At 47.6% G+C, this 22,057-nt stretch overlaps 1 protein-coding gene across 1 annotated transcript in view; it reads right to left on the bottom strand.

The window, feature by feature from the left end:
• Positions 1-14,798: 14,798 nt before the first annotated feature.
• Homer2 (homer scaffold protein 2) overlaps positions 14,799-22,057 on the bottom strand; it is a 103,354-nt gene continuing 96,095 nt past the window's right edge. The window contains exons 6-9 of the mRNA XM_051148835.1: positions 18,975-19,131; positions 17,042-17,152; positions 15,871-15,951; positions 14,799-15,005 (exon numbers count right to left, since the gene is read on the bottom strand). Of these exons, the coding sequence (XP_051004792.1) occupies positions 14,817-15,005; positions 15,871-15,951; positions 17,042-17,152; positions 18,975-19,131 (538 nt within the window). The 3' untranslated portion in view covers positions 14,799-14,816. The remainder of the gene's footprint in view (positions 15,006-15,870; positions 15,952-17,041; positions 17,153-18,974; positions 19,132-22,057) is intronic.

Genomic DNA, 22,057 nt, shown 5'->3' on the forward strand with positions numbered 1-22,057 from the left:
GTCTGACCTAGGAGGGACAGCCCTGTGGTGTCCATTAGACAGTATGCTTCCATGTGTATAGACACTGGTTCCTCAGACTTTAAGGCTTAAATGTGAACATGATTTTAGCAATAATCAGAATAAATTGCATATATCCCAGAATTACTTTAAATATTTAAATAAATTTTATTTTGTGTATTGAGCACTATAGAAACTCCTATTAAATGTTATTTATAACACATCTGTGTTATGAGATCATGTTCTCTGACCTACTGTGAAAGCAAAGCTCTTCCTACCTGGATGCACTGGAAATTTCCCAAAATTTCAGCTCAGCATTCAATTGAGCAAGTGCTAAGGGCACTAACAGCACTGCTCACCTCAGGAGACGGTCTCCTTTGAGAACCTCTTCACTCATGTCAGGACTGGGGAGAGACCAGTACAGTCACTGCTCAGACTGCCCAGGTGTCCTTTAACCTCGTTACCCCAACTCTCAATCTTGGATTTCTACCAAACTAAATGAACCCACATTTTTTGTTTCTGGAGACGTTCAGTTTTTTCATCTGGCCAGTACCAACCTGGCATGGCTAGGAGGGCTCTGACCCCTTCAGCAGCTGTACCTAGGCCTCTGTGGCTACTGCTAGGCTGCCCACAGGTCTGCCATGCACCACGAAGCCCCAGAACTCACACTGGCTCTGCGCCTGCTCCCTCACAGGCTTAATGGTGACTGTGGTGGCCTGCTGAGCACAAGATGGCTTTGCCTCAGGCCTCCTTTCTCACCACAGGCCGAAATCTGTTCCTCTGGAATGAACTTGGTATTTGAAAAACTGGCAGAAAGACAACTTTGTAGGGCTTGCTTATCTGTTGGTTTGTTGTTTTCACTTTCTATTCCAATTCCAGAGCCGTATGGTGCTACGAAGCTACATCAGGCTTGGGTAGCACTCTGCTTTTGCCAAGGGTTTTGAGGAGCCTTCAAAAAAGTGACTTTTTAAAAAATGAGCTCTCCCAAAGTTGCAGATTCAGTTGTGTCATTGGTATTACAAAACTTAAGAACTTTATCTCATTTCCTCCTTACGTGCCCTTCTTTCATCTGAGCCCTAGGGTGAACCCATACTCTGACTCTTGGGATTCAGGACCATAGAGGGAGCCATGCACCCTCTGTAGTCTGACTCTGAACCTCCCGGTGCGCCCTCCAAAACTCTGCCAAACAACTTGCGCCCCTTGAAGTTTCTGCACAAGGTGAGGGCCAGCCCTGCAACTGGATACACCAATTCTCAGAGGACTGGCCGCTGTCCTCTGGGCAGCTCCCTTCCCTACTGCAGGTTTTAACCCAGAGTCCCCACACTGCTTGCCTCTGTCCCCCAAAGTCTTGCTCTGAAGCTTAAGTGACTAGAATTGCACACATACACACGCCCCATTTCTTCACTCGGGCAAACCCAGACATGCTATTCTGTCCAAACTCCATAGCCATCTCTCAGACTGTCTCTGCCCTGTCCCCTCCTGAGCCTTGTTCTGGACATGAGTGTCACTCTCTTGTCTACAGCACCTCAGGGTAAGCCCATGGCTGAGGACGTAGCTTAGTTGGTAGAGTGCTTGCCTAATACGCATGAAGCCCCGAATTCAATTCCGAGCATGGCATACAGCAGCTTAGTGGTGCACACCTGTAATTTTAGCACTTGGGAAAGGTCTGGAGTTCAACACCATCCCTGGCTACATTGTTAAGCCCTAGACAAGCCTAAGATACACAAAAGACCCAGGCTCAAAGATACTAAGTAAGTGAACAGTCTAGTGGGCCAGTGTTTCATGCCCAGCTGGTTGGACTGGGGATATGGGATCTGGTTCTGGCGTGGCCATACGCACTGGCAACATCTTCTGAATCCTGCTAGAGCAGATTGAGCTGTACCAATCGGAATGGATTGGTTCATTTGAATATTCATTTGCATCTGAAATCAAACAATTAGTGGCAGGAGCTAGAATGAAAAGGTTTTGATTAATCGACACATATCCCGCCAAACCATGCAGAATGGATTTGTTCTTTAAGCCTTAGATAACTTTGCATGACTGTCCAGGTTTCTGTTGCTGCCCTAACGAGCCACTCCAAATGCAGTGGCTTAAAACTACATGCTGTTTAGAATTACGACCTTGTGTAGCCCAGGCTGGCCTTGAGCTCACTATATAGCTGAGCTCACTATATAGCCCTCTAACCTTTGAGCTCCTACTGCTGCCTCCCATGTTCCGGGATTACAGATAGACTGGCACATGCCCTCATGCCTTAGTAGACACATTCTTGGCTCTGTGACAGGTCAGAAGTCCGACATGGCTCTTACAGGCTAAAATCAAGGTGTCAATAGAACTGTGCTTTCTGAAGGTTCCAAGGAAGAAGCTGTTCTGTCTCATTGCTGTGTTGCTGGAGTGTGTTCTTGAGCTTGTGGCTGCTTCCTGTCTCCAAAGCAGTGGTGTGTAGCATCCTGACCCTCCTATCACATCTCTGACAGCTGCTTGGAAGGAGATTCCACCTATAAGGACTCATGACAGGATCCACCCAGACAGTGCAAGCAACCTCCCATCTGAAGGTCCCTTTTGCCTTCTCTAAGAGTCACGGGCTCCTCTCTGGGGGCTGTTGTTCTAAGGAAGTCCACAGAGGCTGACGCCTAAAGAGCAGCTGCTCTGTGATCGCCCTTAGCAACACATCGATGGCAAAGGATGGCTCAGGGAGTAAGAGCTTGTTCCTGCAGACTGCATAGATCTGGTTCCCAGCACAGCTGTAAGTCTAGCTCCAGGGGATCTCACACGCTTTTCTGGCTTCCATGGGCCTCTGTATGCACATGATGCACAGAATTCACACACAGGCCCACAGGCAAACATACACATTAAGTATTCATCAGGCCAGGAGATGGCTCAATGGGTAAAGACACCATCTGAGTTCAGTCCTTGGAACCGCATGTGAGAGATCAAACAGAAGAATGTACCTTGCAGGTTAGGGGCTCTGTTTGCAGCTAAGACAGTTAAGAATAAGTTCTTGTTTGTCCTGTGCTGGTCAAGGTTTCTGTTTGTAGTTAAAAGGATAAGTGCCTGTGATAAGTCCTTGCAAGCTAAGGTTTCTATGTGAGATGGCTCAGAGGTGAATAGCTCTGGCTGCTCTTCTAAATGTCCTGAGTTCAATTCCCAGCACCCACATGTGGCTCACCACCATCTATAATGAGATCTGGTGCCCTCTGGTGTGCAGGCAGAATACTATATGAATAATAAATAAATAAATCTCTTAAAAAATATAACTTAATTCCTGTTTCTTAAATCCGGTATAAACCACATGTTTTCAACTTACACTAAACTTGCGACCCAATCCATTTGATGACTCTCCTTAATGTTGTTCCTCTCCTTTCATCCTACCTAACTGTGTAACAGCCAACTCTGGCCCCTGTGAACACTTTCTCTCACATACAAAAAGGGCATCAAGACACCAGCAGGGACTGCTTTCTCAAATTCTGATTTAGGTGAGACAGCCAGCTGGGAAGTCCCAAAATACATACCAAAATACAGCTTGCTTTAGTTGGACAACCATGGATTTGGTCTTTTTTCCTCACACATCTTGGGTTTAACACATGGCAGAAGGGAAGAACCAACTGCGGCAAGTTGTCCTCTGACCTCCACATGGGCTCCATGACGTGTGGTCCATCCCACAAAAAGATAAAAACAGAGAGAATTAATAATAAAAAACACGACCACCACCCACAAAAGTGAGATGACTGAAGTTAAGGCCAGGCTGGGATATTCAAAACTGTCAAAACAAAATCCTGTTATGTGCAGTAAGAATTAGAGTGGATTTTATGGGACTGTTAGCCTGGGCCTAAGAGGAGGAGAGGATTGGAACAGAACATTCCAGGATTCAGGAACAACCTGAATAAAGGACAGAGAAAATGCAACAGCCAGGCCTTTCCAGCATGAGCTTATGGTATGGAAGAGCCTTGAGAGCTAGGACTGGAAGCGGATCTACTTCAGGGTTTTGAGAGAAATCTTGGGCAGCTTTGTGTAAGAGCATCCAGGAAATGGAGGCGATCCTGGAGTGAGAGGACCAGGAGGAAGGCAGGGATGGTGTGGTCATGGCAGCAGTGAGAGAGGGGATGGCAAAGTGTTAAGTAGAGGACTGCACCTCACTGTGTAAGCTGTGTAAGGGATGCAGAGGATGCTAGCGGGGCCAGCCTTGGAGTGAAGGTAGTCAGTATATACAAGTGAGGTGGGGCACCTACCTCAATGTGCCAGGTGTAAGCAGCCATTGAAAATTGCCTGGGGAGATCTCCAGGTTGCTTGAGGAGGAAGAACCAAAGGGCAGTGAGCTAGGACAGAGCATCGGAGCCCCCAATAAAAATGAACCAGGAGAAAGCTAGAGAAAGAGTCAAAGAGGCCCTACAAGAACTGGGAAGGAAACCAGTGTCCATCAGCCGACTGTGAAGGCCTGCTGCTGTCTCTCCGCAGACATGGAGTTCTTCCCACGCCCCTCCCTGCAAACAACCCAGGGAAGACCTAAGCGCCCCCCCCCCCCCGCAAACCATGGAAGACTCACCTCAGGAGAAACACAGACCCAGCGAGCGTTGCATGAGCCCGGTGTAACAGGGCTTAAAATAGAAATTAAGTGAAGGCAGAACGGGTCGTATTTCTTCTATTCCTGAGCTGAGGGCTGGGATTCACACCTCCCACACATTTGGGGAAAGGTGGTTCTGTTCCTGGCACAGACTCTGCTGTGTGCAAGCCTGTTGAAATGCTTCTGGAAAGGTCTGCTCTAGCAGGATATGGCTCTGAGGCTGGCTTTTTCTCCTGTATCCAGGCAACCAGTGCCCATTCTCACTGCCTCACTCAGAAAGCTAGTCCCTGTGCATATGGGGGAGAAGGGCCATGGTGTGGCCCATACTGGCAGATGTGAGGTAGCCGTCCATCCCCTAAGCGCCCCTATGGACAAAGCTGGCCTCAAGCAGGAAGTGAAAATGTTTGCACGTTCAAAGGAACCTTCGTTGTGTTCTAAAGCTGGGGAGCCTTCCCCAACACTGGCCCCTTGGTCTGATCAGCTAGGACCTTAGCCTGCTGGAGGTCATCACACATTTCCAACACACTTCTCAAGGCACTAAGGCCTCCAAAATGTTTCTGTCAGCTTAAAAACACACACAGAGATTTTACTGAGCCGTGTATTTCTACAATAAACAGCTCTATTACAACAAAGCCAGATAAAACCAAGGGATACAAGTCCTTAAGAAAACAATTTTTCCCTTAAATATAAAAGGGTCATTTGTCTATGGCAAACTGAAACACACAAGCAGAAACTGTTAGGTACATAAGAGAAAAGGACAGACAGACAGTGGTAGTGGGAACAAGTCTTTCTTCAGTCTTTAACAAATCAAGAAAATAAAATTGGAAAAGTACATAATAGTATATTTAGTAAGGTCAAATCAATACACATAGATCAAATATTGTTGGTTTCAAAGAATATACCTTCTCCAACTTCCTGGGGATCTTATTAAAACTTAAAATTTATTAGTTTTCAACAAAATGTTAATGAACTCCAAAATGCACAAATTGTACAGGCCACACCCTCTTTGACAACAAAGTAATAAAGCAGAGGTCTATAAGAAATGTTAAAAGCAACAGCAACACATATCAAATGATCTGGAAATCTAAAAGTATAATTTAAAATAAATCCTCAAAGGTAAATGCAATCTGAAATGATAAATTATTTATAACAATCATATCATACATAAACATTTGTGGGATACAGATGTATTCAGAGGAAGGGACACAGGCCTACAATAGGAGTTACTGTGCCTTTCACTGAGCAAGAAATCAAGATGGCCTTTAACTTGAAAAAGTGAAGAAAAAAAAAAAAAAAAAAAAAAAAAAAAAAAACCCAACCAACACTCATAAAATGATAAGACTGGAAATTTACATATAAATTCCAAAGCTGGTCCTTTAAAAAGATAAATAGAAATTGACTAATTATTGAAAACACTAACCAGAATAAAAACAGAAACCACACACACAACATTAAGGCAAAAATAACCTAACCCCACGTTAACAGGCCCCAGGAATCCTACAGACAACCATAATTTGGGAAAACTTAACGTGTCAAAGAATCCTGAAGAATAAGAAACTTTGAAGAGACCAATGAGCATGGAAAAAGTTTTAAAATTATCAAAGGATTATTTCTTTAAAAGGCACTGGACTTGGACAGTTCTATACATGTTATAAAAACTTCAAAGATCAAGGAGTTCTGAATATTATTTGAACTATATATTCCAGGGCATAGAAAAAGATATACAAAGTGGCCCGATATATTTTAAAGGAAGTTCACATAAAAAACACCTGACAAAGACAGCAGGACAAAAACCCCTACAATTACGCATCTTATTAATAAGATATGAAATTCCAAAATAAAAGGAACCGATAAAATCAAGAAGAGCATTTTTCTCGTTGTAAAGCTCTTAATTTTACTATACAAGTAATAGGCAACTTTTGTAGAAAAACCTGAAAGCACAAATAAGACAAAGTAAAAATGTACCAAAGACCAACCAATCATGAGTAACCACTGTTAACCTGGACAGGAGATGTGTATTAAAAGAGTAACATACCGTGACAATATCAGGGTTTTGGGGAAACAAGGGAGGGCTGAATTGGTATTAGCAAACCCACTACACGGTGGTCATGATAGAGAAAAATCATTTGAACAGCTTGACAGAGGTTGAAACTTCATTCCTAAAATCTCAGTACCCCGTACTTGTAAAACTGCCAGCAAACTACAAACACGGGCATGACCTCAATACACAACACAGGGTCACATACATACTTCTGTAAAGACACTAAAAACGTCCCCACCAAGGGGAAGAAGGTGGGTGGAGAAGTGTGTCCAAGGCCAGCACAATCAGAGACAAATCTGTCACTGTCGTAGGGGCGCTGGTCCATGTGGGAGGGCAGGAAAGTGAAAAAACTTGGACATAATATTATCACCAATCAAAACCAACACCTACAAGGAAGGCAAATGAAATTCGGGACAAAAGCAAGAGAGTAAAAAGAATCAGTGACTGTCTGAATACAAATGAACTGAACTCGTTTGCCGACACACACTCTTCTCTGCAGATAAAAATGAGGTAGATCGATCGATGCTTCCTGATGGCCAAGATCTTCTGCCAAGAAAAGAATGCAAGTAGCAGAGGGCTGTACCAAACTGTCACATGACAAAACATGTGAGTGTGTGTGTGTGTGCACGTGTGTGCGCGCGTGTGTGTATGTGTTTGTGTGTATTACATAACTGTTGAGTATCTTAGATCAGAGGGACTTTAATTTTAGGAGACTTTGATTTTCTACAGTTTTTTTCATGTCTAAATTTACATAACTTTTATTTGGTCTCCTCAATTAGAAAACCAAAGGGAAGGATTTTCATTAACGAAGTAGTGCTATACCTACACAACAGTAAGCTGTTGGAAAAAGATTTCATTTATAACAGTAGCCACAGTGAAAACCGTTACCTTTATAAGAAAAAAATAGACCGAGGGACAGAAAACCGAACATTACAAATTTACTGAAAGAGGTTATAAAGATGTTACTTCTCCTACAATATAGAAACAGTATATAATCTAATTTCCAATTATTCCAAAATTTATAAAATGGTCCCTGAATTTCTTTTGGAAATATTAGTATATAAAATAGATTAGGAAATTTTAAAAAATCATTAGTGGGGATTTTAAACCTAAAGTTAGGGTTACCAAACTGTACAGTCCCAACACAAGAATATATAGGCAGGTAACTAAGTTTAGCATCCTTACAGCCAAAGCAAGTGTTGGTGCAATTTAGAAATACACTAGGAATAGAACAGAAAGGCAGTTTTTGTTTTGTTGTTTTAGTTTGTCTTGGAGACAGGGGCTCACTGTATAGCCCTGGCTGACCTGGGCTTTACTGTGTAGATCTCGGTGGCCTTAAACTCACAGACAGCTCCTGCCTGGTTCTTAAACTTGCTATGGAGCTCACCCGCCTGCCTCTACCTCCCAACTGTTGGGATTACAAGAATGCGCCACCATGCCTGGCTTAGATCCGAGACTCAACAGCTGAATAAGAGACAATGAATGTACAAGAATGATATACTAATGGATAGAATATGCTGGAATTAGAATCTGGAAAGCCTTCACCATCACGTCAGCAAAGGACTAACTATAAAAGAAAAGACAGATTTGACTAAAAACCTTTCTTTTTAATGTGCAAGCCTTTTCTTTTGCTTTCTTTTCTTTTCTTTTTTTCCAAGATATATAGAGTTTCTTTGTCTAACAGCCCTGGCTGTCCTGGACTCGCTTTTGTAGACCAAGCTGACTTGAATTCACAGAGATCCACCTGCCTCTGCTTTCTGAGTGTCTTTTTCTAAAAGCCATAATACACCTTTAACTTTTGTTGATTTTTTTTTTTTTTTAATGAAATCAATGTGGTATGTGGTGGAGCAAGCCTGTAATCTCAGCACTTGGAAGGCTGAGGCAGAAGGAGTGACACAAATTTAAGGCTAGTGTGGTCTATCCACATAAGAGGGTTGCAGGCTAGCCACAGTAAAGGAAAGGGGCTGGGTGCTGGAGAGAGGGCTCAGTGGTTAAGAGCACTGGCTGCTCTTTCAGGTGACCATGGGTTTGACTCCCAGCACCCACATGGCTGCTCACAACCACTAAAGACCTTGTAAGAAAGCAGGCCAGAAGCCAGGTGGTGGTACATACCTTTAATCTCAGCACTTGGGTGGGGCAGAGGCAGGCAGATCGCATTTGCTAATGAGAATCATATTTTAATTAAAAAAAAATGTAAGTTTGTTAGCTCCTGCCTCCATGTTAGTGACAATGCCACTGCGGCAGCAGGGTCGTTGGACACAATGCTGGTGGAGGCGTAGCTGGAGGGCAATATTCTGAAAGGCAATTTGAAGTGATATGTTTAGTATACTAAAAATGTGCATGCCCTTTTTCCTACTAGTTGAGATAGGGCTATGCTATGCTGTAGTAAAGCATCAGCCCTGAAATGCCCATGGTAAACTCCGTGAGGCCTGTCTCTATTCACGCCGCATGTCCGTGCAGATGGCGGGTAGGGTAGGGTGAAAGGAGCTGCCCCATACAGCCACTCAAGGACCCAGGCTGAGAGAAGCTATCAGAGATGCTGGAGTCAAGCGTGGGGCACTCTACAGTTCTGGCTCCGCCCGCTCATGTCTCATTGACCAGAATTACTCCCAGTGCCCTGAACAACCCACCACAAGGGGCCTAGTGAGTTGGAGTCTCTCACATGTCTGAAAGGGAAAGGAAAACGGGGTTTGGAGATCAGAAAAGCCGAAATTGGAAATGTATTCTAAGCAAATATTCTGAACAGTTTACAAAGATGTCAGAACAGTGTACAGAGATGCCTTGCCCTGATGACAAGAGTAGAAAACAGAAAGCAGCGCCACTATCCCAGGTCTGACCTATACAAGCTGTTAAAAAAGCAGTGGTCACATACTGACCGATAGAGAACTCCATTTGCCATACAGTGTTCAAAGGGGACAAGAGAGCGGTCACAAGAGTGTGCATGAAAGGAGGAGATTTCACGGGAAAGGAACAAAAACAGCTGTGTGGGGAAGGCCAAGGACCACGTGTGTTAACAGTGGTTACAATCAGACGGTGGAACAACAGGTGTTTTGTTTTGTTTTGTTTTGTTTTTTTTGTTCCTTTTATCTTTAGATTCTTTTTTTTTAAAAGTATCTATTACTTATATCCAAAAAAAGCATTTAAAAAGAAAAAAAAATGGTACTCATGAAGTAATTTGCTTATCCAATCCATACTTAGCATTATGTTCTTATGAAGACGTAAGAAACGTCCTCCTGCTGTCATACCGTGAGACATCACACAACGAACTGAGGAGTCAGGCGTTCCTATCAAAGGTGGTACAGGAGGTTGGTGACAGAAACGTGTCCCCAACACCTGAGAAGCATCAGTTTTGCCAATCTCCTGACAGAGTGGGCAAGCATGGACTCTGCTGTGGTCCACCTGGGTTTCTGCGGAGGTCCCTGGTGGCCCACAGGCCGCTCTGCGGCCAGTGTCATACTGTCAAAGAGAGTCGGGCGCAGTACAACTTCATACAACACTGAAGCCCCACAGAGTCTTGGGAGCAGATTCCAGAACATTCAGCATCAACCGCAGGAACATTCAGACTCCTCCTGGTTATGGTGTTGTGGTTGAACTCTTCCCAAACACTCCTGCGGCTTTCCCTGACGTGTCCTCCCCCAACACGCACAAGCACACACCCACACCCACACGCACACAAACACGAACATTTCACACAGCTCAAAACTCCTGCCAAAGTCGCCTTCTTTGCCAGGTTTGTTTTTAAAGAGGGATTTATAGTCTTCAGAAAGGTGTAGGGGAAAGACGTGTAAATAACTCACACTTCTATTTCGGACTCCGCTTCCATCCGTCACACCCACTTGTCCCCAGAACATAGTCTATTTCTTTGGGAGAGGCCATGTCCTCAGAAGTCACAGTCTATGTAAGTCATGGCTATCATTCAAGACAGATGTGGACGTTGATTTGAAAGCTTCTGGTTTGTGCTGCAAGTGCTTAAAAATCCAGTGATGTTCCCATGAATCAAAGGGTTGTAACTTCTATGACCCACCTTCAGTTATTAGCGAAGAGCTGAGGCTGGCGCTCCCTGAAGGGCAGCTTCCCTTGAGCTCATGTCAGGCTGCCCTGTTTCCAAGCACGCACTTTGCTACATGTGTGGTCCAGGTTGGGTCTCATCCAGAGTTGCCCCTGGGGTCTTGCCAATAGAAAGAGAGGTCCTGAACAATGGGCTTGGCTTTCGGGCTGCACGTGAACAGTAGCACATGCCACAGTTTAAAAGGCAGGGCATGCACCTGCTCATCACACTGCTGAAGGCTGGGGCTGTGAAACCTGCAGGCTGCAGAGCATGTGGATCCATGTGGACAGCCCGCCATGCATGCGAACGGCTCTAAGCACTGGGTGAGTCTGCACCCCCCCAGCTGTGTGTGGCTCTTCTAGACCGGGCCATCTCTGGGCCAGAACACTGTTTCTTCTGTCTCTGCCATCAAAGGCCTTCCCTCTCTTTAAAAAGATGGCCGAGCCTCCATTAAAGCCACCAGTAAAGAGCTTAAAGGCCTCTCTGAGCACAGAGATGACTGAGGAGAACCCTATAAAGCAGAACCAATCAGCAATGGACCTTGCCTTTTATGCTGCGCACAAGCATGGTTCTGCCTCAGCCCTCTGTCGGCTCTTCTTGCTATGGGCACACACTGAAATGCTATAGCAGCAACATGTTTTTAACAGGGCGTAAGAGTATCTATTTCTTTTTGCCATCTAAGGGACAGCAAGAGGAGAACAATATGGCTCAAGGTCCAGGAGACCCACGAGTCTATGCTGCTGGTTATAGCCAGGTTGGGTCGCCCTGCGCATGCCACTCTGCCTCCGCTGCCTTTGATACTCAGCCAAGTTCTCTCATCCAATTAAAGTCTAAAGTGACACCTCCTGGGGAGATGTAACTGAAGGAGGTGATGGGAGGTCTAGCGCAGGGCTCCCTTTTTCTCTCCTAATCCGCCCCCCTAATGCTTTGACATTCCCTAGGCATGAGAAAAACATCTCCTCTCCCCTACCACCCCCAAGTTAGAAACGCACCAGGGTGGTGGCTAAAGGCTTCTGAGTTTCACTTGGCCTCTTTCGGGACCTGTGTGGATGGCTGCAGAAAGCGAGCTAATAAGCAAGGTGCAGACTGCTAGTCTTGGAGATGCTAAGGCCAGGTGACCTCATGTGACACCGGGTTCTGCGGGCAGCACGCTGTGGCCAGAGCTGCTGGTAGGGTCCACCTACCCGCACAGGGTCTGAGGTCCTGACAAGAGTCTTAAGACTGGGCTGGCCGTCGTGATAAAGAAAGTAGCACTGTGAGTGGGCACTGAACAATTTCAGCGAGTCGTTTTGCTCTGTACAGTCTACCTTTTGCAGGGCCAGAGGCTGCAGACAAGGATAGCCTCGTGTTGACTGGCCGGTCAGGCTATTCCTGGGCCGCAATTGTTCTTTAAAAAGAAGCAAATGAAGAAATGCGAGGTCTTCAGAGGAAGCAGATCAAAGGGGAGTTCAGTTATAAGGTTCACGCTTTCACCGTGGAGCCTAAATCACCCTCCAGGGGGCGTCCCTTGGCTCTGAGGCTGCAGGGCTGTGGGGGAGGGGGCACCCCTTGGCTCTGAGGCTGCAGGGCTGTGGGGGAGGGGGCGTCACGAGGCTCTGAGGCTGCAGGGCTGTGGGGAAGGGGAGTCCCTGGGCTCTTAGGCTACAAGGTAGTGGTGGTTTGGGACTGCTTGAGTCCAACACCTAAAAATGTCTATTTTCCCCATCTACAGGTTACAAGAAGCTTGTCAAAGTCTTCAGTGGCTAACCAGCCCTCTATGGTAATGATTTTAGTCCATGGTGCTAGATCACACTCTAGCCAGCCAGCAGTGCTCCTTTCTATACAATGTTACCTGGAGAGAGAGGCCATCTGAAGACTGAGCTAGGGAGACCCCAGTATCCACTGCTCTTGTGAGCCATGTGCCCAGGCTGCTGATAGACAAAAGGGCCAGGATGGCCTAAGAAAGAGTCCCCAGTACCCCACGCTGGCTCACAGCCAACCCAGCCTCTGTTCTCTTGCTTGGCGCACCAGTAGGAGCTGCTGATGGCGGAGAACTATGCAGAGCTGTAGGGAATGCAGGGCCAGCAGTGCCTGGGCCGAGACACACCAGAGGGGCCACTCTGGTTACACAAGACACCTCAACTCGACGGGTCCCCCTAACATAGCTCAGCGTTCCGGGTCTCCACCCTCCTTCCCTTTCTTGTCCTAGTTGACTTTCTTGCTCAGCGTCTCCTCAGCTAATGCAAGGAAAGATGAGGCCTTGGAAGTCACCGTCGGGCCTGTGACTTGAACATGCCAGCCCCACCCAGCCCCTTCCTCGGGCTGTTTTCTCATTCACACAAGGTGAAGAGGAAGAATTTCTAAGCCCACGTGGACACAGATCTAGAGGGTTTCTAGAGGGGTAAGGAATACCAAAGTTTTCCTTGCCTCGGGCATTTAGAAGTGTTGGGGGTCTGGACTTAACACATTTTATCTCTACGTGCAGTCACTTTTAAGGAAAGATGCCTATGGCCCTGAATGCCCAGTGCCTCCACTAAGAAGGAGTGGAGAACTTTATAGCTGCAGACCCTCCCTTCAGGAACTAAGAAAGGAAAGGCAGACCCGGGCAGAGCTTCTGTCACTACTGCCAAGAGATACCGCCTGAGGGGCTCTCACCCTCATGGCATGTAGGATAGCTCAACTGTTCAAACCCATCGTAGGAGCCCAGCCTAGCTTCTGAGCCCAGGGTAGCTCTTATTCCATGAGCCCCCAGTATCCAAAAAGCCTCAGACTACAGGCCCTCTGCCTGAAAGAGAAGATGGCCCTGAAGGCCACACCCTCAGGGCATCCTGGCTGGGCTGCCTGCAGTGGGGCCTCTGAGCAGTCCTGGATGCACCCACTGCCACAGTCTGCGCCTCAGAGCCAACTCTGGGTGTGACTGCGGTAAACTGCATCCATTGCTCATCATCACTGCAGCACAACAAAGATGATGCAACAAAGGTCTGGACTCTGCTGAGGGGTTTGACTAAAACACTAAATTCTGTTTGTATATTTAATTGAATAAATGTTTATTAAACACCTATTATGCGCCCAGACTGTGCTAGATACCCTCCCTGCATACTGTTCCCACAGCATAAGCATCTGTTCTGAAGTTAAAAACAAAAAAAAAACCCCCAAACAAATAAACAAACAAACAAGGAACATAACAAATCAGGGGAGGATGGGATATGGTGGGTACAAGCAATCCCGTCAGTAAGCACACCCCAAAACACCTGCATTTTCTTCCCTCTGGATAAGTCTCCTCTACATGATTTGGTTTCTTTCAAGTCGGATGCCTGACCTACGGCCCCGGGGCCACACACAGCCGAGGGTACCGTAAATGTGCTCCAATACCAAATAGTAAATTTACTTTAAAAACATTGCTAAAGTTTTTGACGATTATTTCTTTTTGGGTAAGCCAATTGTGCAATCTTTGAGTGTGAACCGTGTGGACGATGATGTCATGTCACAAGGTCAAAAGGTTAGATACATCTGCTGACTCGACAAAATGCATGCTTGGAAAAGACGTGTGCTCCTTCCGTGTGCCAGTGGTCTAGAGTCTACTAGAGTCACACACTCTGAATGCTACTCAGTAGAAGGGCGCCCAATGGCCTGCTGTAAAGGACATCGCTACTTGGATTAGAAAATGCTCCCTATCCCCCCCCACCCCAGTTCATAGGGTTACAACAGCCCTTAAAGAAGGATATAAACACCCCTGCGCCGGCTGCGTAAACGGCTAAGGTAGACCAAGTTCTGGATTCCTGAGTCAGAAGCTTTCAGCTGTCCACAACCTCACAGGGCCAGAGAAGGGAGAGATTTCCTGTTCTGGAGGAGTGAGGGGACGGCGCACCTGGTCTGGAGACAGATGCACCTGCATTCACAGAAGCAATGCGAATGGAGGCTGCCCTACGTGTCTACTTCATCTCTCTCTCACACACACACACACTTGCAGCTCACAACCTAGGCTCCGCCCACTTTATCTCTCGCTCTCTCCCTCTCTCTCTCTCACACACACTTGCAGCTTACAACCTAGGCTCCTCCCACTTCATATCTCTCTCTCTCTCTCTCTCTCTCACACACACACACACACACACACACACACACACACACACACACACACACACACACACACACACACACACTCTTGCGGTTCACGACACTGGCCCCGCCTGGCCCTAGTTATCTGAGCCTAACTTGGAGAGTCCTCGGCGGAAGTCATGGAGGTCGTCGATCTTTCCGTCCAGCACCTCAAGGAAGCTCTTCAGCTCGCCCTTCAGGTGGCGCTGCCGGAATTTACTCTCCTCAATGTCTGTCTTTAGAGACCGCACTTTGTCTTCCAAGTTCTGATTGTCTCTTTCTGCGGCCTGACAAGACAAAAGGAAGAAAGGTCTAGAAGGCCATCACTGAAAACAGATGAACCCTGACCAGACATTTGCCACTGAGGTCAGAAAGGAGAACACCTTGTGGTCGCATTCCTCTCCTGAACACCCCAAGCGGCAACCAGAAATGCAGAAAGCGGAGGTTCCAACAGATGCTCTGAAACCCCAGATGCAGCCCTAGCAGAGACCTTTCATTTATACCCTCAAAGCCAGAGCAAAAGGGACAGTGAACACACTTGCTTCCTTGGCTTCTAGCTAACCTCTCTCTCGTCCTTCATGAGGGAAGCCTCAACGCCATATAAGAGCTTTATTCTCGAAAGTATGTCTAAAAACTGGCACCAATACAGTTCTAAGGTCGTATAATTCAATAAAGCGCTCCTTGTGTTGGCCAAGGGGACTGAAGTGAGGAGAACACTAGGGAAGAAGAAAATTCCTCATTTTCTAGATGTCAGTGAGGAAGGCCTGTCTAAAGTCAGCAACCGAAGCCGGGAGCTGGGAAGAGCCCAAGGTGGACTTGTCCTTAACCTTCCCTCCCCCACCCCACCCCCAGGCCACCCATGAGCCCCTTTCTTACTGGCTGTGGTTCTGCAAGGGGTTTTCTGTAGGTGATAGTTGTCACCTACACTCTGGTTGTGCACAAGGTCCTTTGTCTAAGTGGGACACCCCAAACCCAACACTGTTGAAGCATCCCCCAGGGGTGCTCACAAAAGGCCATTGCTAACATTCCATAGGCAGAACCCCCCTCCCCATTCCCCTCTCCCGTGACCAGCCTAGGTGTAAACATGAGAGGCAGAGGAGAAGTGAGGGGCATGCCAATCACCTTAGTATATCCCCAAACACGCGCTCTTACCTCCAACTTCTCAGAGACATATTCACACTCGGACATGAGCTGAGGTATGATTTCACTTTGCTTTCGGAGATCTTTCAACTCCTGGGGGAGACAGACATTTTATTTTATTTTATTATTTTTGTTGTTGTTGTTGTTTGGGACAGGGTTTCTCTGTGTAGCCTTGGCTGTCCAGGCTGGCCTCAAACTCACAGCGATCTGCCTGCCTTTGCCTGGGATTAAAGGTGTGTACCACCATGCCTGCCATGAGACAGACCTTTAAAAAAAAAAAGACACCACACACACACACACACAATCAGATTAAAAACATACTCTTGAAAATTGCTGCCTTGCACGTGCACCCGTGGGTGCTGCTCTCGGAACCTGCGTTGCTCACATGACACTAAGGGTGCAGTATATCAGACGAATCATCTCATGAAATCTGAGGCCCAGGGAGGTTTCACTGACTTGCCCATGGCCTAGTGTCCTGGGCTTAACTTTCTCCTGCCCAGAACGTAAACGTTGGTGATGAGGGCAGAACTCCTCTACGGCTGGCAGCTGACCTGTCAGACTGTCCAGGGCTTTTGGGAAGTCTCCTCTGTTTTTTTTTTTTTCCCCCAGATAGCATCTTACATATCCCAGGCTGGCCTCAATGAAGATGACCTTTGAACTTTTTTTTTTTGGTTTTTTTCGAGACAGGGTTTCTCTATGTAGCCTTGGCTGTCCTGGACTCGCTTTGTAGACCAGGCTGGCCTCGAACTCACAGCGTTCCGCCTGCCTCTGCCTCCCAAGTGCTGGGATTAAAGGTGTGCGCCACCACGCCCGGCTGACCTTTGAACTTCTTATCCTCCCGCCTCTACAGCCGAGCTCTGAGATTACAGGTGTGTGCCACCACGGTGAGTTTACATGGAACTGGGGACCAAACCCCAGCGCTTCATGAATGCTGGCCAAGCACTCCACCCACTGGGCTACATCCACCCTCCCTCAATTCACTCTAGGGTGTCATCAACACAGTGCTGCAAGGGGCACTGTGAGCTTTGGCTCCGGAGAAGCCAAACCGTGTGATGCAGAGTCCTGATTCTGTCCTGGAGTCCAGGCGGTTGCCAGGGCCACAGGTCGCGTGTCATATCTTTGAACAGAGGTCACCACACAAGGCCAGGAGGACCCATGGCCCTGCTCAGAAGTCTTTACTCACCGTCTCCTTTTCTCGGAGTTCTGACTCCAGATCCTCGATCCTCCTCTTGAGCTGCGTGTTGCTCTCTTTTTCCCTGTTTATCTCACTGCACTGCTCTTCCAGCTCCTCGATCTTAAGGAACACGGCCGTTAATGTTTTCTTTTCAAATAAGCCATAAACTGCCCCACTACTATATAACTCCCACAGATAGGCACCACGAGACTCCCATGTGCTGTTTGCCCCTGCTTGCCTGACCTTCCTTCCTTAATCCCAGCAGGGTCAGTAAGTCATGAAGGCTTCCCAGCCTACATGCCGGGCTTCTGGATTCCTTGTGTGGCCACGTGGGAGTAGGGTCTATCACAGGCCAGATGTCCCCTGAGTTGATCCGCTTTCCCCAAGAATGGCTTTTACATCGTTTTAATCACGTCCTGACTTATTTATTTTCATCTGAAGGGTTTAAGATGGCTGAAGTAGACATTTCAGCTGCGCTACTGGGCAGGAGCTACCACGTGCAAATCAAAGACAACAATGCGCAATCACCGAGTACCAAGATGACCACCACCCACAGACGCACACAGAGGGGGCCTGGCTGGGGAACAGTGTGAGTGGGGCACCATCTTGGAGGCTGACTGGCAGTGCATCCTTTGCTGGGTCTGAACCCACGACAGGGCTAACCAGGCAGAGTGAGAGTGCAGAGACCTCGCATACTGACGCTGTCTTCAGTTGCTCAGCATTTCTTGGAAGCCAAATGTGTGTGCAGCGTGGATGGCGTGAGTGGAGCCAATATGCTGTCCAGAAGCAGACACAGCGCACCGGCACACTCAGACAACGCCTGTCTTTGACATGAGGCCTCGGGTCCTAAACCATCCACAGGACGACAGGACTATCCCAGCTCTACCTCCGGCCTGGAACTGGAGCACACAGAGCTCCTCCTGCGGAGGTCCAGCCCTCCTGGGGAGCCTGCTCTGGTGATGCTCCGCTACCATGCTCAGACCAGAGGGAAGAATTCTGCTCTTTGTTTGAAAAGCAGCAGTCGATCCCTGCAGCAGGACTAGCCAGGGCTCAGATAGGAACGCGAAGTCAGCAACTGGCCCAGTGCCCTGACTGTCCCCACAATCATCACAGGATGGAAAATAAAAATAACACGGGGCAGCTCTGTGGGCAATTAGCACCTGAGGTGGTGAGGTGGGGCTCCGCTACAGAGGCTCTGCCCAGGCCAGGCAGGGCAAGTGATACAGAGCGGTCAAGGGACAGGTCCCCTGAGATCCTGCACTCACGGGGAGTGTTCTCCAAAGCCCCATGTGCTCAGACGTAGGGTTGATGGGCTCAGGCATAATATAGTCTAAACAGAAACCTGGGAACCTCTACCGGGGCGTCTCTGAGCACCCCACAGTACCATATCAATGCCGCAGACAACGGATGAGAGTAGGGCTGGTTACAGGTAAACTGAGTAAAACCTAACGCCCTGAATCATCAGAGTAGGGCAAGAGAGCGCACGGCACAGTGTTGGCAGCCACCTTTCTCCTTTCTAAACACTATTTCTCTTTTTGCGTCCAAGTTTACATTTTTAGAAGTATCGATTTGAATGGGAGCAGGGTTTCTGTGGAAACAGATGCCTCAGCAGTCCCTGGATCAATCTTTTCACTTATCCTTGGGTTCCGTCTCCTCCATTGGAGAGCCCAAGCCACAGAGGTGCCATGGGGACCCCACCTATGGCAGAAGGCCGGCCGGGGAGGAGAACAGAGGACCCTTGAGAGGGGGTTTCTGGTATACTTATCTATTCCTTCCCTACAGAACCTCAAAGTCAGTAAGATGGAAGTCCTAAAGAAAGCAGGAAGATGGACCATTCAAGGAAGAAATGAAGATGGCTTTGTGCCACCTGTGGAAGGAGGACAATGGCCTTCGGGGGCCCATCTCCTGCTGCCCGCTCCAGCTGGCCGGGCCCTCTGCCCACCTTGCCGCGGAGCCGGTCATTCTCATCGCGGCAGATGGAGAACTGCCTCTTCCACTGCTCGACGCTGGCCGCCGACTCCTGCAGAGCCGTGGTCAGCCGGGCGTTGCTCTCCCGCAGCGTCTGCAGCTCGACCTCCCACTTCTTCACATTGGCAGCGCTGTAGGGGTGGCAGGTGATGGCAGAGGTTAGGGGTGCTGTCTGCCACACTGCACCCCCCTCTGCTGGGCAGTAGGAACTCTGCCATTCCTCGGCCCACCCCAAAGGGAGGCTCAAACTCTGCCAGTCAGCTCACTCACGTCCGGTCTGTTTGCACCAACTGCCAAGAGGGACTGCAGTCTCTTTCTAGTGTGAACATGTCTGTCACCTTACTAGTTATTTTCTTCAAGAGTTGCCCTGGAGGAGGGGCAGGGATGGATAGCTCCTTTCCTAAGGGCGCCGGCTGCCTCCTGTCTCACCTTTGGTCTCTGTACTCAGTGAGGAAGACCTTCCAAACAAACAGGAAGCAGGTTCTCTTGGTCATCACTCCCTTTTGTCCCCCTTTTCTTAGAGTCAGACAGTAGCAGCACTGAACGTGATCTTAACTGTGAAACACAGCTGGACGGGACAAACCCATGGAAAATTCTCCTGACAGGTGGACTGATGGTTCGGTCTATAAAGGGCTTGTCACATGAGGACCTGAGTTTGATTTATAGCACCAATGTGAAAGTCCAGGGGCAACGATGCATGCCTGTAATCCCCATGCTGGGAGGCAGAGGCAGGTGGATCTCTGTACAGAGTGAGTTACAGGACAGCTAGGGATACAGGGAGACCCTATCTAATAAAAAACAAAACAAAACAAAACAAACAAAACAACGAAAATGGGGCAGAAAGATGGTTCACTGGATGAGAGTGGTTCTTGTGAAAGCAAAAGGGAGTTCAAATCCCCAGTATCCATGGAAAAGATGGGTGTGGCCACATGCACCTGTAACCCCATCTTTGAGGGGGAAGAGACAGACAGAGCACAGAAACTGGATGGAGAGCCAGCCCGGCCAAATGGTGAGCAAGAAACCTTGGCTCAAAAACATAAAGTGAGAAGTGATAAAGACATGAACATCTTCCTCTGGCTTCTGTATGTACATGGAGTTGCATGCAACCCCACACATGTACACATATACTACACAGGCAGACACACGCAGCAAGTCGGTCTCTGTCTCTCGAAGGTAGAGTCCTGAGGAACAACATGCAGAGTGGACTTTTGGCCTTCACATACACACGCGCACGCACACACGCACGCACACACACACACACACACCGCATACACAAACACACGCATACCACATACACACAAAGACACACACCACACACGCACACACATATTCATTCAAGTTCACTCACACTTGCACACACAGGAACATGCACACTCATACACAAAGAAAATTCCTACCCAGCTGAGGGGTGTCCTTTCACTAAAGACAAAGGAAGACATCTAAATACATACAACTATATCTGAACAATATGCTATCTTCCCACCCCACGAATCTATGATGTGATCGGAAAATGCGTGCTTGCAGTTTTAAATGCTTCATACGGAATGAGAAACCCGGTAAAATGTTTTTATCTGATGAATTTTAGAGGTGACGACTGAGGATTAAGGTGATTTAGGGAAGAGGGCTTCATGGCTGTTCCTCTGCCTCACTTTTCACTGAATCTGGATTTGAAAACATTTATTTTTAGGATTGAAATATTTTCATCGGGGTATCCCACTGTGACTTAAGCAGCCAAAAATAGCCCTCACAGTCACCTGGCAAGCAAAGAGACTGGTCAGTTTTTTTCTCTTTGAAGCATCTAAAAAAGACTCAGCATCCAGGCACAGGAGGTGGGGTCTCAAAGCCTGGGATTTCTAGGTCAGATCTTGGGAATTAAGTTCCATACAGCAGGCAGGCCGCTGAGCTGGGGCAGTGAATGGCTGCGCTTTGCGGGGCTCCAGGCTGAAGCCGTGGATCTGTATCCCAAAGAGACTGTATCCACAGAGATAAAGTGCAAACAGGGCAGTGCTGGGACACGGAGAGGATTGCTTTTAGTCATGTGACCTTGGGCAGGAGTCACTTCCCTAACTAGGCCTAGTTTCCTCACTAGTCCAATGGGGGAATTTAGATTGGATGGGCTGAAGGTGACACGGCTCCTATATGGCCAAAGCCCTCAGCCAGGGAACCCGGGGAATTCTGACAGAGCCGAGGGCCAGCCCTGAAGGCCCAGAAACACATAGGATAGCTGGTGTTGTCATTTAAAATGTGAGTCTTCTTGATATCAGGGTGGGGCCATGTTAACATACAGAACCTTAGAAGAGACTAAATCTTGCAGACCACCCTGGCTCTTTAGCACGTCTCAACTGAAGGCTGTGTGTGTGTGTGTGTGTGTGTGTGTGTGTGTATGAAGGATCCCTGATTCTGATCCAATCATCACATACCGTATTCATTAGATGCCACATTGCATGCGACAAATATGTAGAACTATGTGTGCACTATAAATATTTTTAAAGATTTGTGTGTGTGTGTGTGTGTGTGTGTGTGTGTGCTGGGTCCGCTGCAGCTGGAATTATAGGCAGGTATGAGCCGCCCACTGTGGGTTTGGCAATGACACAAATGTCCTCTGCTAGAGCAGCAAGGGCTCTTTTTTTTATTTTTAATTTTTTATTTTTGCAGCAAGGACTCTTAACTGGTGAGCCATCTCTCTAGTCTCCATAATTTTTCCCCCTCAAAAATAATTTAAAGGCAAAAAATAATATATTTATGTGTTAAGTTATTCACTTGCGACCCTCAAAAATCACGTTGGAGTAACACATGCTTATGATCCCAGCACTTGTGAAGCAGAAGCAGGAACAGCGAGCTCAGACTATCCCCAGGCGCAGAACGAGCTTACCGAAAGGCATTTTAACACAGATCTGAACCACAGTGCCTAAGAGGCACGGGACACACCTGAGAGCACAGCTGTGGGCTTCTCAAAGAGACAGCTGCCATTTCTGTGGCTTTTATATACTCGGATGTTTAAGACTCTTGTAAATGACAAGTGTTCCTCTTCAAAACCAAAACACAGCTAGAGACACA

Source organism: Acomys russatus, chromosome 7 (assembly GCF_903995435.1).
Source record: "Acomys russatus chromosome 7, mAcoRus1.1, whole genome shotgun sequence".
Taxonomy (NCBI): Eukaryota; Metazoa; Chordata; class Mammalia; order Rodentia; family Muridae; genus Acomys; species Acomys russatus.